The sequence below is a fragment of the Charadrius vociferus genome, unplaced genomic scaffold, assembly GCF_000708025.1.
Source record: "Charadrius vociferus isolate BGI_N301 unplaced genomic scaffold, ASM70802v2 scaffold358, whole genome shotgun sequence".
NCBI lineage: Eukaryota > Metazoa > Chordata > Aves > Charadriiformes > Charadriidae > Charadrius > Charadrius vociferus.
In genome coordinates, this window is record NW_009649576.1 from 28,040 (window position 1) to 46,074 (window position 18,035).

Below are 18,035 nucleotides of genomic sequence, written 5' to 3' on the forward strand. Positions count from 1 at the left end.
TTTATTTCTTTTTTCTAAGCAAGAGGCAGAAACAGCTTAAGGACTTCCACTTTTCAGCTGCGGGGCCTGCCGGGCTCTCAGGCCGTGTTTTCCAGTTTTCCTCCCCATCCAGAGTCCAGCCACCTCTCCCCACCCCGAGTTGAGATGACTGTCAAATGCCACGAAGCCACAACAGGGACACGATGATGCCATTGTTATTTCTGTTGTCACGGGAAGCTGCCGCTCTCCATCTCCAGAACAGGAGCCTCCCTCCTACTCCGTGCCTTTGCACCGCAGCGGGTCCCTCACCTCCGCCAGCATCGGCATCGCCACCCCTGCCTGCCCCACCACGGCAGCACAGCCTGCCGTGACATTTAGTTCAACTCAAAACCCAACTGTAGCAACAACAACAACAAACAAAAATATCAATCGATGCTGAGAAATCCCATGACCCGAAGCCACAATGCTGCTAAACCACACGCCGCTCAGCATTCCCACTCTGGCCGGGGACTGGAAGTGGCAATGCTCGGGTCGGAGGCAGTGCTGCCGGGGCGGCACGGGGAGAACCAGGCTTCTGCTTGGCCGTGAGCCACCGCCGGGCTGATGGAGGAGGCGGTAGCTCACCATCATTGCCAGACCTGAGAGTTCCAGCTTTCAGGTTACCACCCACCAGGTTGAAATGGCATCCAACCCACCCAATATCCCCTTCTGCAGCACTCTCAGATGCACGCAAACCCCTCCTGCCTCCCCCCTGCTCCCCTCGTCCCCTCCTCGGGGAGGCTGTAGGGAGAGTTCAGGTTTGCAAAGCGCTCGGCTCAAGAGCTGCAAGAGACATGAAACTCTACTTGACAAAACGCTTCAAAATTCGGATTTCTCGGTGTCCGGGGAACTTTACGTAAGTGAGGTGTGTGGCTGTGGACTAAAGCTGCTGAGGCGAGGGCTGGGCACCCCGGCTGCAGCTCCCATCGAACAAGAGCAGCAGATGCCGCGCCAACTCCACACGACCACAGCAGCGAGCAGGAGCACGGGATGGCTCCAGTGCCTCTGCTTTTAAGAGTGCGTTTATTTAAGCCTGGGTGTTATTTAGCAATGGCAGGGTTTGGGCATGATCTGGACAAAACTGAGCTTCTCTCCCACACGCACTGATTTTGCCACTAAACGCACACAAAACCAGTCCTCAAGATTTCACACAAGAGGGGAGGAGCAGCAGTGGAAGTCAAGGGGCTGGAGGCACGGAAAACCAGCGGCAACCCTGCAAAGGCAAAATAAACTCCACCGTATTCCTCACTTCTCCCAAGTGAATCCTCAGAGGAGACAGACCTTCTGCACCCAGGGAGGTAACGGGGCGCCCAGCACTGCTGTGGACCCGCAGTCTTGACGCAGCCTTGCTCAGGCCTTTCCAGCTCCCAGGAAGAGCTCTCGGAGGCCAAAATTAACTCGCAGCACTCGGCGATTTGTAATAAGTCCTAACTCTCCCCGATGACGACTAAAGGCCTGGAAACCACGGCTCCGCCTCGAGCCAAGGGACTCGAGTGACAGCCTGACATCCAGCTAAAGAAACCGTCCGCAGCATTAGTGGATATAATGAATATTGCACTCCGGACTGTGCATTTCACAGCTGACCTTTGAGCAGCATTACCTGATCGGGTAAGCAGGACACAGAGCAGTAAAAAACCCGGCCGTGAGAAGCGTCCGCGCCGCAGGCTGTGCGGGAGGCGGGGAGCGCCCGGCCCCGTGCCGGCAGTCTGGTGCCGTTGAGTCAGCCCATGACTCAGCCGCTGCGCCCCGCTCTGCGCCAGCCGCCCCTGCCCACCTCTCCCGCCACCTCCCCGCAGGTGGCTTCCCAGCGGGACTGTCCCCTTCTCTCCCTGCTGTCTCCACGGGATGCTCCTCTGCGTGCTTCTTAATATTACAATTTTCTAATATTTCTTGGTGTGGGTTTTTTTTAATGCCTAACCTCCTTTCAGGGCGGCACACCAACAACGAGCTGCGTGAAGCCTCACAAGCTGCTGAAATTGCTGGGAAAAAAAGCTGGCTTTACTCGTTCGGCGGCTGCCAGGCAGCACGTAGGCTCTCGGCAACGTCTGTGGACGTGGGGAGATGCCGCACGAGTGAAAGGAGAAGGAAGGAGAAGTCTCAGGTAGAGAGATGCTGCTCCCACAGTGCTGGATCTGTAACATGCACAGTCTGGAGGCTCACAGCTTTATGCATTTTTTTTTTTCCTAAAGACAGTTTATTTAGTTAACTCTGAGGAACCCGAGAGCCGGAATTGTTGCTCTAGAAACCATTCTGAAGGAGATAATTTTAAAAGATTTAGCACTGAATCTACTGTACCCAAACCATACACTTTAAGCAGCGCTGGCCCGCAGCACCTCCCGCAGCCCACACCAAGCCTGGCTCCGTACGGGGACAAACCCCGAGCAGCGCTGGGAACGCTTGCTCAGGATCAGGGCGCAGCGAAGGCACGCTGTGCTGGAGGCAGGCTGCTGCAAATAAGAACAGACCAAGAAGGAAATCGCTTACTTGCTCACTTTCTGAACACATCAGCACTCTGCCAGCAGCGCACGCTCCTAAACCAACTCCAGGAGTGGGCTGCAGCGGTAGGATTAAAGCAAGGGCAGGTGAGCTGCCCCGTGCCAGCGTGAGCGAAGGACCGGGGCAGACCTCTGTCCCCAAACACACACCTCCCCTGGGAAAACCTGGGTGAAACTGGAAAAGCCGTCCCAGTGATGGGAGGCACTGGTGCTCAGGGTGTTATGAGCGTGCGAGAGACGTAATGTTCACAACCTGCGGGTGAGGGGACGGTGCCATTCGCGCACGGAGGAGGCAGACGGAGGCAGTAACGCACATGGGCTCTCACCGCCTGTCCCGGCACGGGCTGGCACACCGACAGCCCACAGCCTCCGCTCACACCACGTCTGGCAAACGCAGGGAGGCTCCGACAGGCAACCACGCTGCAGCACCCGGCTGCTGCCGAACAGCCAGCCAGGGTGGGCTTCGCCGCCCTTCGACGGCGAGGCAAACCCATCACAGATGCTTTCTTGTACCGCGTACAGTGTACGTATGTCAAAGCTGAGCCAGAGCTATTCTAGGGGAAAAAACGCAACAGATACACTGTGCTCTAAGGAAGACGAGCCACTGCAACAAATCAGGATGAGGATTCATATTATTGTTTAAACATTTAAAGAGGGGACAAAAAATATATACAGGCAAAAAGAGAGCTCTCCTAGCTCCCACATCCGTACAGCTGAATTCCACGTGGCTGTAGAACACCATAGCAAAACTACCCTCAAACAAACACGACAGCCTGTGTACAGCAGCCTGGGAAGCACGACCGCATTACATAAATCATCTAAGGTCAACTCTGCAACTGGCACGGCGAACACCGATGTTGCAATCCCACTTCTCACAAGAGCTGAACTCAAAGTTTAGGAACAAAACAAGAAAAAGCAGCCTCCTTCCCCCCCTGGGGATGGGGGCAAGCGGTGTTTCTGCTCGGGCAGCGGGGAGGTATCGGGGGCTGTGGGGTGGGTGTGCTGCAGCCCCGGTGTTCCGTGATAAAAGCCCATCCGGCAGCCTGCGAGCCACGCACTGCCAGGGGTGTGCTGTCAGACGAGTGCCACGCTGATTACACGTGCACAGGCTCGGGGGCACCCCTCCGTCCCTGTATGACATGGGCAACTTTTGGGCACCTACAAACATGCCTCTACCCGCTAAACAAAAGGCGGCCTCGAGCCAGGCCAAGGAACAGAAGGGCCTGAAACACCCCATGGTTGCAATAGGGTGGTGCAAGAGGGGAGCAAGGTGCAGTAAGTCTTTTTTCATCTCAAGCATCTAAATCCTGGAGTAAAAGATCTCAGGGAAGAGAAACAGGCTCCTGCTAAGTATCAGTCTGCCTCTGCGTGTTTACCTGCATCTCCCTAATGCTATCTCCTCCCCAGCAGCTGAGTCACTTCCTCTCTTCACTCTCCACCAAATATGCTGTTAGAGATTCTCCTACCCCTTTCCAGCATTTGTCGAGCCTTGGTTTTTTTTTTTAAGTTCATCTTTGAGCCCACTGACCACCTCCGGGTCTCCGTGCAGGCAGGGAGCTGGGCAGCTGCCGCCCCTTGGCTCAGCCCTGCCGCTCGCACACTTCCTTCCCCGGGAAGGATGAGCTCGGAAGAGGAAGGGGAAGACGTGTCCGAAGATGGAGAGTCACATACCTGCTGAAAACAGAGGGGTAAGGCGGGAGCCGATGGGCAGGGGCGTCTCACGGGCTGCGCTGCTGCTCCTCTGCAGCCTGCAGCAGCCGCAGCCTCTCCCCCAGCAGCGCTCTGCTCTCCCCACCCAGCTGCTCTCTCTTTTTAATTCGGTTTCCCTCGCGATACCGCCAGCAGAAACATTTCTAACATCTCCACAGCCAGAGCCCTGTGAGAGGCAGATAAGTGCTGCTGGGGGACATGGAAAGCGAGCTGGTGGAGCCCTACCACGACATTCTAGCTGTCACGAGGGTCAGACAGCCCTGAAGCAAGTTTGGGTTTAAATTCTAAACCAAGTACTGAACGTGGCAGAAACACCCTTGACAAAAAGCAGCAGCTATGGTTCTGGCTAATCAGCTCTGCCTTGCCCTGGCCACCCTCCCTTCAAAGGTGACAATCCTAAATTTATTCAAGTGAGACACTACAGCACCACAAACCGTGCCAAAGCGCTCCCCACGCCGCCTGTTTGGGGGGTGCATGAGGATCCTCTGTGTTGGGCTGTAACCCCATCTGCTCCCCGATGGTCGGGGGCCACCCTTTCTCCCACAACTGCAAACCCCAGTTTATTCATTCGGTGACGCACTCGCCCATCTGCACGCCATAAACGCAAACCCCACACTTCATTCCTGCGAAGGACCATCAGTACCAGCTTAACAAAATGAACGAATGTTTTGAAACTTTCTCTCCAGACAGGTTGTTCAGCAACTGAGGAAGTTACCACCCGGCACACAGAAACCCACAGAGATGTCAGGCCAGCCCCAGGACACGCCACCGCACGTCCTCGCCTGCCAAACAGCCCCCAGCGCCGTGATGGCTGCGTGACCCAGGTGGCACTCGTGATGTTTTAAAATCTGCCCTCCCGACTTCTGAACCAGAGGAGACCCGGCCGACAGCTCACATGGGCTGACGCACCGCGTCCCGCGTCAGACCACCTCACACGCTCACAAGAGACTAACAGCAAATAGATCTTTTTTTTACCATTCCTAAGCATATTCCCAACTTTTAGTCCATTTTATCTCTTGGCACAATTATTGATCGTTACCTGACCAGAACTATTTCCAAGCGCAGACTTCCTAGAAATGTACAGAAAGGACCTATGCAAACCTCTGCCCATAAAGCCACAGTTAAGCCCCTCGCAACCAAGTAACATTATTTTCTCCACATCAAAGCTTTGCGACAGCTCTTCCCAATTGCTTGCAAATCAAACAGCCCATTCAACGTCTCTCTAGCTACGTCGGGCCACGGTGGGCAAGAGCCCAAGAGCCACGGGTACCAGCCACTCTTCTGCCACGAGATGTGACCTGCCTGACCATGCCACAGCCAGGCTGAAATACCCACAGCAGCACCAACGCATCCCAGGGACCAGGCGTGTGTTGAGGAGGCACTGCTCAGCCATGCTGCAACCACCAAAGCGACCCTGGCAGTCCCAAGAACAGGGGCAAACAGGTCACCTTCATGTCCTTATGGTCCTGAGGACCACCTCCACCAGCCCCAAATAGCTGACCTAAAGACTCAACCAGGCCCAGACGGCCCCATCACCCCAGTCACACCTCCAGCCCACCAGTATGACCTCCAGACGGTTTTACACGTTTGACAATGCCTGCGCACACACCAGTTGGAAATAGTTGTTCAGTTTTAAGACAGTGAAGTACTAAAAGTTTAAAGCCCCAAACCAACAACACGTGGCTAGAGAGGTATACATACCTATTTACACAGACATACACACATATATCAGGTTTACTTTCGGCAGACGCATGCAAGCTCGGTTTTTTTACTGCTTGTTGTTTTTCTTTTAAAGAGTAACTCAGCTTTATTCTCTTATTTTCCAAGTTCTTACTAGCAGGCCCAGCACTGCTTCTCAGCTTGTCTAAGCTGAAGTTCGTGAGCTGGACTAGTTACCAACAGAGGGGAATGGACCACCAGCCAAAGGAAAGGGCTCTGGGGCCTCCTCACAGAGCCACCTCTTGGTCCTGTTAAATATATTAGTAACAGCATAAGGGTCTTAATGCACTCGGCTCCAGATGTGTAGATGGATGCCACAGGAGTTCTCCTCCTGTCCACATGCCTCTTCCTTCAATTAAAACATACAGGAAATTTGATACGAGGCTTCAGTATGGATTGCCTGTAGGTTGGATACTGTGTGCTCCCCACCAGCCCCAACATTCACGTTTTGAGGGTGGAATATGTCATTTCTGTACCTGTATCCGAGTCTTTTTGATCTCCATTTGTTCCAACAGTGAAAGGCAACTTCCGTTTGGTCGCTCGCTCTTTCACCTCTTTGCCGCCATCGCTCCGGTCCAACTTTGGAGTCTTGGTTAGAGAAACTTTATCTTTATCCTAGAAAGAGAAGAGACCAGATTAACAGGAGACTTCCCCAGACTGTGCCCACCTTACCCCACAATGTCCTGCGCCAGCCTCATGCAGCTCTTGTCCTCTCCTTTCTCCTGTGGGTTTCCAGCTTTAGGGTTTACCATCTTGCAGAGAGGAGCCTCCATGAAGCTAAAAAGCTAAAACACCACCAGAGAAGAGGATGGACAACCAAGGCTGCTGCGTGGTGCCAAACCTGCAACCAATTCACGTGAAAACTGGAGCCAACGCCTTGTGCGCAGCTGAGGATGCGCCCGGCTGTGAGCGCAGGCGGAAGGCAGGCTGGGGTGGGGGAACCCAAGGATTTCCAAACACAACTGCTCCCACCGTTTGGGAAGGGTTTCCCGATCCCAGGGAGAAGAGGGATGCAGGGGAGCGTGCACAGCATGTCCAGGGGACACACGAAAAATGGCGTTAAAGCCCTTTGTCCAACACGGAGAGCTGAGGGCTTCTCCTTGGGGCTGGCGGTATTTCTAGCACAAGCATACTGCATTACCATTTGAGCTTGCGTGATAACATGTTATTCTGGAGGGTATTTTGGCAGCCGATAAGCCTGCTAACATTACTGACCGTTTACAGGATCAGCACCGCAGCCAAATACACTTAGAAGGTTTGCATTGTACAGTCAGCGCAACGGTTTGTACCAGAAAGGCCAGTACAGCTCTGCCTATATGCCATAGGCAGCACTCTCCGTCCAACAGCGGGCAGGCTCAACCTGCTGCCCGCTCTGCCTGCGCTCCCGCCACTGCCTCCATCGCAGCCGTCCCTCTCCCATGCAGGTTTCTGCTGGGATTTTAAGAGGAGAAGCTACCTTAAGAACAAACCTACCGATGTTGCATAAAAGCATGGCAAGCGATGCCGACGCTGGCTGAGCATTCAGTGCCTTCGCAGAGAGGCAGACCTATGTCTGCTTTGTCCTGGTCTCGTTTATTCGGGTTGGTTTGGATTTTAACGCGCGGTGAGGTGAAGCAGGCGATGCTGGGGACTGCTCGGTATAAGCAGCAGGAAGAAATTTTGAAGAAACGTCCCGAGCAAGACAAAGTTACCAAGTGTTGAGACAGGCCAGATTTTTCACATGAACAGCGAGAGCTGGTATGTAACTCAAACTTCAGGAGTTCAGTATGCTGAGAATACATACAGCCTGAAGTCATGCACTTGTGGGTTTTGTATATGAGAAGCAGTCTTATTTTAAGCAAGCACTTCTGGATTGAACTCTGTGCCACTGCTCTAAAAACAAGGCCAGAACGAGCAGCTCTGTGACAGATCCGATTTCAATAACCCAGCAAAACCTAGACCCTAAGCTTTAGATATAAAGTTAGATTAAATAAAAGAATCTCAATACATTAAATCCTGCAAGACCATCGCTGGAAACTCAGACGAGCAAATCTAACAGAAATTCCCTTGTTTAGAGAAGCCCAGTCATGCTGTCTGCATCAGACTCAGCGCCCTGGCAGGTGGCTCCTGTGCCAGCAGTCACAAGACCGCGTCGTCACTGTGTACACTGCTCCTTCCTCTTTCCGAGTTTCTGTCTGGCAACCAGACTTCACCCGCAGATTAAAGAGAAACTGTTTACTTGGACCAACGGGTTCTGCTCGCACGTCCCCTTCGCGATGGGCAGCGTGACAGCCCTGCAGCTGCACGCCTGATATTCGGCCCCTGTCACCCACGCTCCGGGGGGGACTAAAAAAATAAGCTGGGGCATCCCTTTTTTGGTAAAGCAAGCTAAAGAAACCTATCTGACAGTGGCTTTTGTGGTTGGAGGGAGCCAAGGCACGTTTGGCCACGGGGTGCGTAGGACTTCATGTCTGGAGCCCGAAGAAGGGCAGCCCTGCTCCAGAGCAGCTGCCCAGAGCCTCTCTCCCCTTCGCGATGGGCAGCGTGACAGCCCTGCAGCTGCACGCCTGATATTCGGCCCCTGTCACCCACGCTCCGGGGGGGACTAAAAAAATAAGCTGGGGCATCCCTTTTTTGGTAAAGCAAGCTAAAGAAACCTATCTGACAGTGGCTTTTGTGGTTGGAGGGAGCCAAGGCACGTTTGGCCACGGGGTGCGTAGGACTTCATGTCTGGAGCCCGAAGAAGGGCAGCCCTGCTCCAGAGCAGCTGCCGAGAGCCTCTCCTCGGCACAGGAGTCAGCGGAGCGATGGGACAAAGTCACAACAGCCAAAAGAAACACTCTAGCATTTCGTTTAAACACTCTGGATTTAAATGCATTTGTCTTATTTTTTTCTGACGCCAAGAAAAATAGTCTGCAATAACAAACGATGCCACTCCTATTGCCAGCTGCTGCTCTGACCAGCTCAGAGGTGTAAGTAGTGCCAGGGACTACCGACCATCTCCCAGGAGTGCCTTGTTCCGAGCAGGTAAGTGGGTCCATCCTTTCCCTCCCCAGTTTAATGCAAGCTCAAACGGCAAAGCTACACTCAGAGGCCACTAACCCTGCATCAGTGGTGAGTACTCGAGAGGCTGTGTCGAAGCGGGGCAAAGCACCGTCTTCCCCGTGTGTAACGACTGCAGAGATGTGGCCCCAACGTGCCCCTCAAAAACATCAACTGCACTTCAAGACAACGATCAGCCCAACAATTTTTACGCTTTGAAGTCAGAACCTGGGACAAGAGCACAAAGCTAGAGAAGACCATGTGCACAACTCTTCCTCTGCCGCCCAGGCCTAAGGGCACACCTGCACAGGTAGCATCCAAGCTGCTCCACCATCGGGGAGCCACGGGATGGGGCAAAAAGCGCCAGTGAAACGCAGCACCTCTTCCTGCTCTGACAGTGCATTTGTAGCTCTCACATCCAGCACCTGCGGCTCAGGTTTGCCAGCACCGAGTGGTGGCAGTCCTCGGTAAGAGAGGTACTTCTAGAAGACTCTGAGGTGGATCAGTCATAACTGACGCTTTGAAAATGACTCTTCCCTGCATCAGCTGCCGTGCTCACCGTCTGTACCGCAATTTCCTCACCCAGGGCCATTGAGCAGACCGTTCCACCTGGTATTTCAGCCCTAGGATACTCTTTGCCTGCTCTCGCAGCAGTAGGTCAGGATGCGGCTGAGACCCCGGCACCCCGCGGTGGGATTTCCTACACTCTCGGCATTTCTTCCAGACACCAGTTTCGCGTTGAGAGCTCCAACAAGAGGTCAATTGTGCTCAACACAAAAAAAACGATTCTTTCATTGTTTGTTACCTTAAAATAGATTTCAGCTGGAGCAAAGCCGTCATGTCCTCTGCTGCCCGAGAAGCGCTCCGCCTCGCAGGCAACCTGGCTCCAGGCATGGGCTGGCAGCACCGCTGCTCTTGCACCCCACTTAAAAGCAAACGACGATTGGCGACAGCTTTTTTAAAACATACCTTCTCTAAAATTCCCTTAATCTTTGGACTTGGCTGCTGTGGTGCGAAAGCCCGAACCTGCAGGCGCAGGGCATCTGCGTTGCCTGCAAGGCAGGTCAGTCGTCTGCTGTACTAACGCCACACGGGATTCTCTGTGCAGGACAAGTAAAAATGCAACTTATTCAAGAAAGTTACAGCAATGCTGTTAAAAGCTCCATGTCAGAGGAAAGACAAAGAAGAGAAGAATTAGGTAAAAACCCTTTCCAGACAAGACGGTGAGCCCAGCATGGAAATGGAAATGGCCGTGTGAATCCCAGCGTCGGGCACGCTCGGGCAACGCTTCGTTTGCATTCACCCTAACGCTCGGACCTGCTAATCCAGTAAGTTCAGCAAAATTAAATACCAAGGAACCAAGGAAGTGGCAGCAGTCCCGGCACTGCTTTGAAGATTAATTTGTACAGTAGCACAATGATAACCTTTTATACTAATTGGAGCAAAGAAGATCCAAACTTTGCTCCCCCCTGGAAAGCAGTGACCTGCTGAGGATGCCTGCAGCAGTTGGCGGTGAAACCACCGCAGAGAAATTAAGGCAGCTTGGAGAGTCATATTCCTGAAAGTAACGTGCGCTTTCATTTTCTTATTTTAAGCTTTACTTCCCTAATTATTTCCAATTTTGTAATGAAGAACGTCATCCTTTTTTCAAGTATAAGCTGTTTTCATTTTTAGGTCTTCTGTTTAAAGTAAGCTTGGACTCCTCTGAATCAGGTTTCACAAAGGAACAAATCCAAATTAATCGACATTGCAGAGAAACTTGTAAGAACATCTGTGTGTACGTCAGGCTCGGGGCTCTCGGAGGCCAGGACGGCTCTTGCTGAGGGTAAGAGGGAGTTTGGGGAATGGGCGTACCGTCGAGAGCTCAGCAACAGAAACAAGTTCCCCTTTGTAGGTGTTAATAAAAGCTGCTTTGGCAAAGGGCAGACAGCAGACCATGACTTCAGGAAAAATCCCCTACCAGCACGTTATGTTATTAGTAAGACTTACTGTATGAATAACTGAACCCACCTCGACTTACACTTGCTACAGTTAAAAGATGCATCACAAGTTGCTATCAGCCGTCAGGCTTTGGAGCACAAACCGACCACGAAGTGGCCCCCACAAGCTGCCCGACGTGAGATGCTACGGCGATATAAGCCACGCGCGCAGCGTAAGGACTGGAAGTGCCTCACTGCGCCTGCGCTGACTTCTCTTTACAACAAAGATCTCTAATCAGCAAGAGACCCCGATATCAATCTGCTCAGGTCATTAATGACATATTCAAATAAAAACCACTTTTCACCCTCACGCAGAGCTCCAGCTAGGCCAGCCTACTGTCCAAATGCAGGTTCTCAGGAGCCAAACCAAACATGCAGTTCTTTTAGATGCAAAATTCTGCAAGGTAGAGCCACGCGCAAAGAAATCTGTACTTCCAGCAGAGAAGCTGAACGCATCTCCAGCTTGCTCTCCAGGACGGGCCGTGCATCTGCAGCCTCCCCTTCTGTCCGTAGCGCTGCGCGCAGCAGGGCTGCGCCGTCAGCGCTCGCACATGAACTCCGCACCACTGCCTCTGCCCGCCCGCCGAGAGCTGCGCCGGAGCCCTGCCTTCACTCCAGCACCGGCAAAACCTGACTCACGTCCCGGCCGCTTACGCAAAGACTTGCAGCGCCAGCCATGGAAATCCCCAAAGCCCTTTGTTCTCCAAAATGAGTCGAAAGTATTTCAGGTTGCAATGAGAGTAAGAAATAAGCGGCAAGGAACAAAACCAGGGCTGGTAGCCTGGGAGGAGAGAAGCCCAGAAGGAGCAAGGGCTCCGATAGCCGTGCCCCTGGGTGATGCCGCACACCAAGCTGGTACACCAAACTCCTGCCGTGGGCAAAACGCCCCGCGCGCTGCAAAAAGCAAATGCTGCGAGAGCGGGAGTTTTCCTGCACTAATACAGACAGCAGCCTGCCGTTCCCTGAAGAGGTCTCTGCCAGGGGTGGGGAGAAGGGGCAGGAGAAGGGTTCATACCCTGTGCTACAAAAAGGGATGGACGGAATTTTACCCAGAGGGAACACTGGACGCGGTGGAAACCAAACGCTGGTATCCCTGCAATCAGTGTCCCTTGTGGCCTTGCCAACACCAGAGTACAACACATACACACACACACAAGAAGTTTCAAAAAGCCTGAATTTGGGTCACAATCAATGTTGCAACAAAACATTATGGAGACAACTGGAACTGAAGTCCCTTTCCTGTGTGCCTTGGGCCTTCATGGAGGTTTGTAAGAAATACCACCCTGCAAGGACTACGGGCTGCTTATCTTCACTGAAACGTCGGCTCTTCAGTATCTAAGCCACCCAGTGCTTCTGCATGCTTCACGTGCCGGCGGATGGCTCTGCGCTGGATGCACAGCCCGGCACTCGTTCGTACGGCGCAGGAAAGCCCTAACAGTCCGACAGGTTTCAAGAAGAATCGAGAAATGAGGACTACATTCCCTTTACTGCAATGGGGAGAAGAGGGAGGACAAAAAGCAAAAACTTTTTTGACAGGCAAGAAAAATAATGAAATAGGACTAAAATGTGTTCATATTACTAAAATTGTTGTGGATGACAAGTGTAGTAGATATCCCCTTCTCTCCTGTGGAAGCCAACGGAGTTTGATCCAGCCTGTATCAAGGCATCTTTGCCTGTATCAGCAAGGTACCGTGCTCGCTCAGCAAGGCTCCCTCACCGAGAAACCACCCCCTTTTAACCCAGGAAAGGCTGAGGGGGAGAAGGCAGCAACTTCAGCAGTTTTCTTAATGTCGTCTCTGCCCGGTTTGCTCAGTTAACCTCTGCTAGTTCCTACAAGCAAAAACCAACCATGGGTCAAGTGCTGCTCTGCTTGGTGTTCAACCACTGTTCCCGCTATGCAAGAGGGAGCATTTCCCCATAAAGAGACAAATCCTCTGCCACAGACTCTGAGCACACGGTGTAACCACGCAGCAAGCGGTCCCAGGCACATCAGGAAATGGTTTCGACGACCGATATAATTCTAGCTGCGGTGTTCTGCTCAGCCTAAGTCATGAGTAATCTGCTTCTGGTATGGGGATCTGTGGATCTACACCAGAAAGGAGAATTATTCATATATGGCATGCATATTTTTACAAAACCCTTCAGACTGAAGTCAAGCAGAAGGAGCCTCCGGGGCCGCCGAGCGCCCGCCCCACGCAGGCTGTGCGCAGCCATATAAGGCTGGCAGGGCCCGACCGGCCGCCTCGCTGCCTCCGCTAACCCCGGGAGAAACAGCTCCTCGCTCAACAGCAGCAAAGAAGATGAAGCATCTAATGCTGTCGGCCACAGAGGGCAAGAGAGACACGGTCTTTTTAAACCACTTCTCATGGCTGTGCCCGCACAAGCGACGTCTCACTAGTTAATCGGTCTCTCCCGTGGAAGGGCACGGAGCAGAGAGCTAGGAGGAGTTCCCTCTTATAATTAGCTCTACAACTGAAAGGCAGCAGCTCACATCCTCTTCCACAAAGCACGAGCCCTCTGCAGAAAGGGCAGCCTTCCGGAGAGCCCGGCTGTAACGTCTTCAGGTGCAGAACTCACACGTTTTCTGCAGCACTCAGCCCACCCCAACACCAGGACCACCGAGCATCCCGCAGCGGTACTCGCCTTCAGTGCTAGAGCTTCAGAGCCCAACCATGAAGCTAATGTTAAAACAACTGTCGATATTAAGGTCACATCGAGAGGAAAACACTTAAGTGGCAACGCAGCTGTTGCTTCGCCACGCTCGCCCTGTGCGCCATCGCAGGCGGCCCCGGTGGGTGCGGGTCCCTCGGTACGGCTCCGCTCAGGCTGTGCCGCAGCCGCTCTCTGCCTTCCCTAGCGCGCCTCCGCCAGCCAGCGTGTGCCAAGCCGCAGGCTCGGGCCTTTGAAAGTGTTGACAAAGGCAAGATAAATTAAAAGCAGCCGCTTGCTTTGCAGGCAGGTACAACAGCGTCTGGAAGGAGGAGGTCTAATGACCGAGTGCTTTTACCCTGACTCACTGCTCCAGATCACGCTCCGGAGTTAACTAGAAACACGGCGATTTGCTGCACGATGTCCTTCGGCCACTTTGGCTGGATCTCAGCTCAGTCCCAGGAGGACAAGAGACGACAAGTTTTTTCTCCATTGAGAAGACCAGAATTAAGTGAGCAGAAAGGCTCTTCCCCATCCTTACTCAATACCACTCTCCGCAGGTCTGCGCTGACGCCTCTGAATGGGAAGGATAAAATTATTTGTGTCCTAGTTATTTAGCCAGCGGGAGATAACTCCAGTTCCCGGCGTCCCTCGCGCCGCTCCACAAACCTGCTCTGTAAATAACATGCAGCCTTTAAGCTGGCGCGAGTGGATGAAATAAAATGGGAGCTGATTCATATTATAACTGATCCTCTCCCTCCCGAAGCACCTGCACCGACATTAAGCTTCTTACACAGTGCAGACAAACCCCCGTATTTACATATCCTGCGCTGCCGGGCTCAGCCTCATTTGCCAGGGTAAACGCTGGTATCTTCCCGATGCAACAGGGCAGCTCTTTCTCCTCCAACATCCCTGCTCCCTGTTTTTGTGCCTCCTCCTAGAAGCCCCACGCCGTTTCCCAGCAAAGCGCCCGTGCAGGAGCAACGCTCCCACTCTCGGCACCGCTCCCGAACGGGACCTGCGCATACGTGGCGACACGGAAAGGGGAACGGGGCAGATGCTAGAAGCGCGCTCGATAAGCAAATTTCTGCCTGGGATTTTCCCCACTGTTTTTTTGTCACTGTCCTCATTTTGTCAATAATATGATCTCAATCATAAGAGGAGTTACTATCATCAGCACGGGTGGGACGGCAGGGGAAGCGGCAGAGCAAGAGGCACGGCAGCACTGGTGCTCGCGAAGCTCAGCTTCAGCTCCTGGGGCCTGGCTGAAACTCCTGGGGGAACGCTGAGAAACTGGAGCAAGGAGGTGAAAGGAGAGCGGCTGATACTTGTTTCCATAGCAGAACACAGCAGATGTAGCTTTTAATTTTTATTTAAAGGTAACGTTTGTACACAGCTCTCTGCAAAACTATTTGCTGGAAACTGACAATACTGAGAAGGATGAAAAAAAGTTGAATGAGAGGAGGCAGAGCTTAAGTCTGGAGCAAACAGAGAAATCTGGGAATGAAGGTGAGAAGCATGAACTTATTTATCTTTAAACTCAGATTTCATCTCGGGCACCTCACTTGAAGCCCAGTCAAAAGCTCAATACTTCAATAAAACCCCAGAAGCAGTAATTTCAGCAGAGCAGCTCACACGCTGAGTCCTGGTCAGGCCACACTCAGAGCCCAGACTTCTGGGTGAAGCAAGACCAGCCCAGTCTGACACAGACGCGGCATTTACAGCCAGAGGAGGAGGAGAAACTCCTCCCTCGCACAGCACGCACTTGCGAGATCACTGCATTACTTGCTCCTTCCACAGCTTACTGCATAAAGCCTCAAAAATGCACAGTACTTGCAGAAGAGAATCTTCCAAAGCATCCCCCCCATTGCTCGGCCGAGTTGGGTCTATGCAGCCGCAGCACTTCCCGGGAAGTGCTGCAGCCACTGAGAAATAAAGCGGACGCCATCAGCTGGCAGAGTACCAACACACAGATTAGATTCCGGTGATAACAGCCCACGGCAACCTCCTGCCACATGCAATACTGCCGCGGCTTGAAGACATTAGGCGCAAGGGGCAGCATCCCTAAAGGAAGGCAAGTGAACCAAACACGCTACCTTTTTCCCCGTTTGTTTCTCCACCATGTCGTTGCTGAGAGAGAAATCTTCTGGCTGTGGTGTTTTAGAACACCCACCCTTGGGCATCGTTCTGCCTTCCTTACTTGATCTTCATTTATGCTGCCATCGCCTCATCATCAACCGTCTGTTAGAAGAGAGGAAAAGAGACATTAGACATCTCAAAAGGATCTTTCCACAGGGGGAAAAAAGGCAAGACACTTCCCATGGGGATAAACCCCAACCGAACTCTTCAACGGCAACACCGGGATGGCAGAGCACCTCCAAATGCCGCGCACCGCAGACCAGAGCGGGCAAAACTGCTGCTGGCTTCTGCCACCTTCCGCACGGGAAGCAAGCTGGGACCTGCAGCTGCAAACATGACTTGTTTCATGTGCAAGGGATAGCTTAAAACGGATCATGCCCAAACAGAGAGCAATATCCCTCCTGTTCTTCATCTACAGCATCACCGCAAGCCTACATAAAGCTTCTTGCAGCTACAGGTCTGCTCAGAGTGCGGGGCCATGGGGATGGACTCCCGGGTAGGTGTCTAGGGCAGGGACAGCCCTGCTCCGCTGGTTTGTCAGGCTCAATTCCCAGACACTCAACGGGACCAACACACACATCACTAAAATAAACCTACTTAAAAAACACACTTTTTGTACACGTTGCCATTATGAGATGAGACCAGAAAACGCCAAGGGGGAACAGCGGTCCCGGAGCTGTTTGCCACCGGCTCCTCAGCCCGGCCCCGGCGCTGCCGCCGCGCCTTGGCCTAGGTAAGACAATTTGGAGAATAACAAAGCGCTCCCTGCTCCTGCCATGTGTTGCCTGGTTACAGGGCTGAAAAGACAACTGACATCTGAAATACAGCAAAGCATGAGCTGCAACAGAGATCAGAAATACCAGCTGAAGCCAAGGCAGGCAAGGCCTTTTTAGGTGAACAAAAATATCTCCTCTCCCGAGACCAGAGGCTAAAAAGCATCCGTGCAACACTATATCTCCGAGAAGTGACCCACATCAATCCCTACAGCAAAGGTCTCGTTGTACTTACGCTGAAACGGCATAAACAGGGACCATTTGAAACCTCTTGCCCCAGCTAATTGCCACCTGACAACACTACACATTGCACCCATTAACTTCTTATAATAGCGGCTGGGTTTCTGCAGAGCTACAATTGCAGGAAATTGTCCAGGAACAAAGTCACGCAGTGCTCCATCACAAGATGGGAATTCTGTGGGCGGGGAGAGAGAAAGAAAACAGAGGAGAGGAGAGGAGCCAAACCCTCCCGCCTGCTCGGGGCTGGGGGCCGAAGCAGCACGGACCTCGAACCACATCCTGGGCAGCACCAGGAGAGCCCAGCACCATCTCGCCGGGCACTGGGTCCCCACACCTGCGGCGGCCAAGGCAGGACACGGGGTTAAAGGCTGGAGGAACACTGGCGGGGTGCTTTCATCAGCCTTGTATTTTAGAAGTCCTCTGGAAGTCCCTTCATCATTTAAATGTTTCATTTGCGCTTCAGAGGTTTTAGGGCCCTTTGGGTTGGTTTGTGGGATTTTTTTTTTTTTGTAAAAAAGGTGATTCAGAGGCCCCATCCCAGCCCTGCAGCAGCACAGATTCCCAGACCAAAGCATCGCACACAGACAGTGCTAAGACATCCCGGCACTGGCATTTCCAGCAGGAGACTGTGCTTCCCAAGGCGGCTAATCCTCTGCCCTAGCTCCTCCGCCTGGGCTACGGGAGGACGGTTACCCGTGTTCAGGAACGGAGGCTTCGGGGACTGAAGCCTCTTCGTGTCCCCCTGCCTCATGCAGGGACAAGCTGCTGTGCTTAGTTTTGGGACCCCCAGACAGGAGCCCCCAGCCCTTTTCTTTTGGATGTGAGAGCAGGAAAGGATCTGAACTGGCAAAGACACAAGCAGGCTGACGAGCCCTCCTCATCACTGCAGATGGGAAGCAAAAAAACAGGGGAAAGTGCAGAAAATTAAGTATACCGACCCAGCATGTCCATAAAGAGAAAACAGAAAATCTTCTGTTAGAGTCTCCAAATTTCTGCTCTTCATCATTTGAAGGGCCTGCAGCCCAGCACAAGTGCCAAAGTTCAAGCACCACAAGGGCTGACTGAAAACAGCACCTTAAAAAGGCAGCTCAGCCATCCTCGGGCACGCTCGGCGCCGGCAGAGCGAGAGGCCGGAGCTCGCAAAACCTGAAGCCAAGAGTGAGCAGCCCTGGCCTCAGTGCTCCTACACATAGCCAGGGGTTCACCGCCTAACAAGATGTCACGATTCACAGCAGCGTGGCTCTCCGGGCGCTGGTGATGCTCCACCGAAGGCATCGCTCCGGAGCCCGAGG

The 18,035-nt window shown here is 52.9% G+C and overlaps 1 protein-coding gene across 1 annotated transcript in view; it reads right to left on the reverse strand.

Moving 5' to 3' along the window:
- Positions 1-15,774, reverse strand: part of ANKRD11 (ankyrin repeat domain 11) — a 40,622-nt gene extending 24,848 nt beyond the window's left edge. Inside the window, exons 1-2 of the mRNA XM_009890329.1 lie at positions 15,688-15,774; positions 6,419-6,557 (exon numbers count right to left, since the gene is read on the reverse strand). Of these exons, the coding sequence (XP_009888631.1) occupies positions 6,419-6,557; positions 15,688-15,774 (226 nt within the window). The remainder of the gene's footprint in view (positions 1-6,418; positions 6,558-15,687) is intronic.
- Between the last annotated feature and the right edge of the window lie 2,261 nt (positions 15,775-18,035).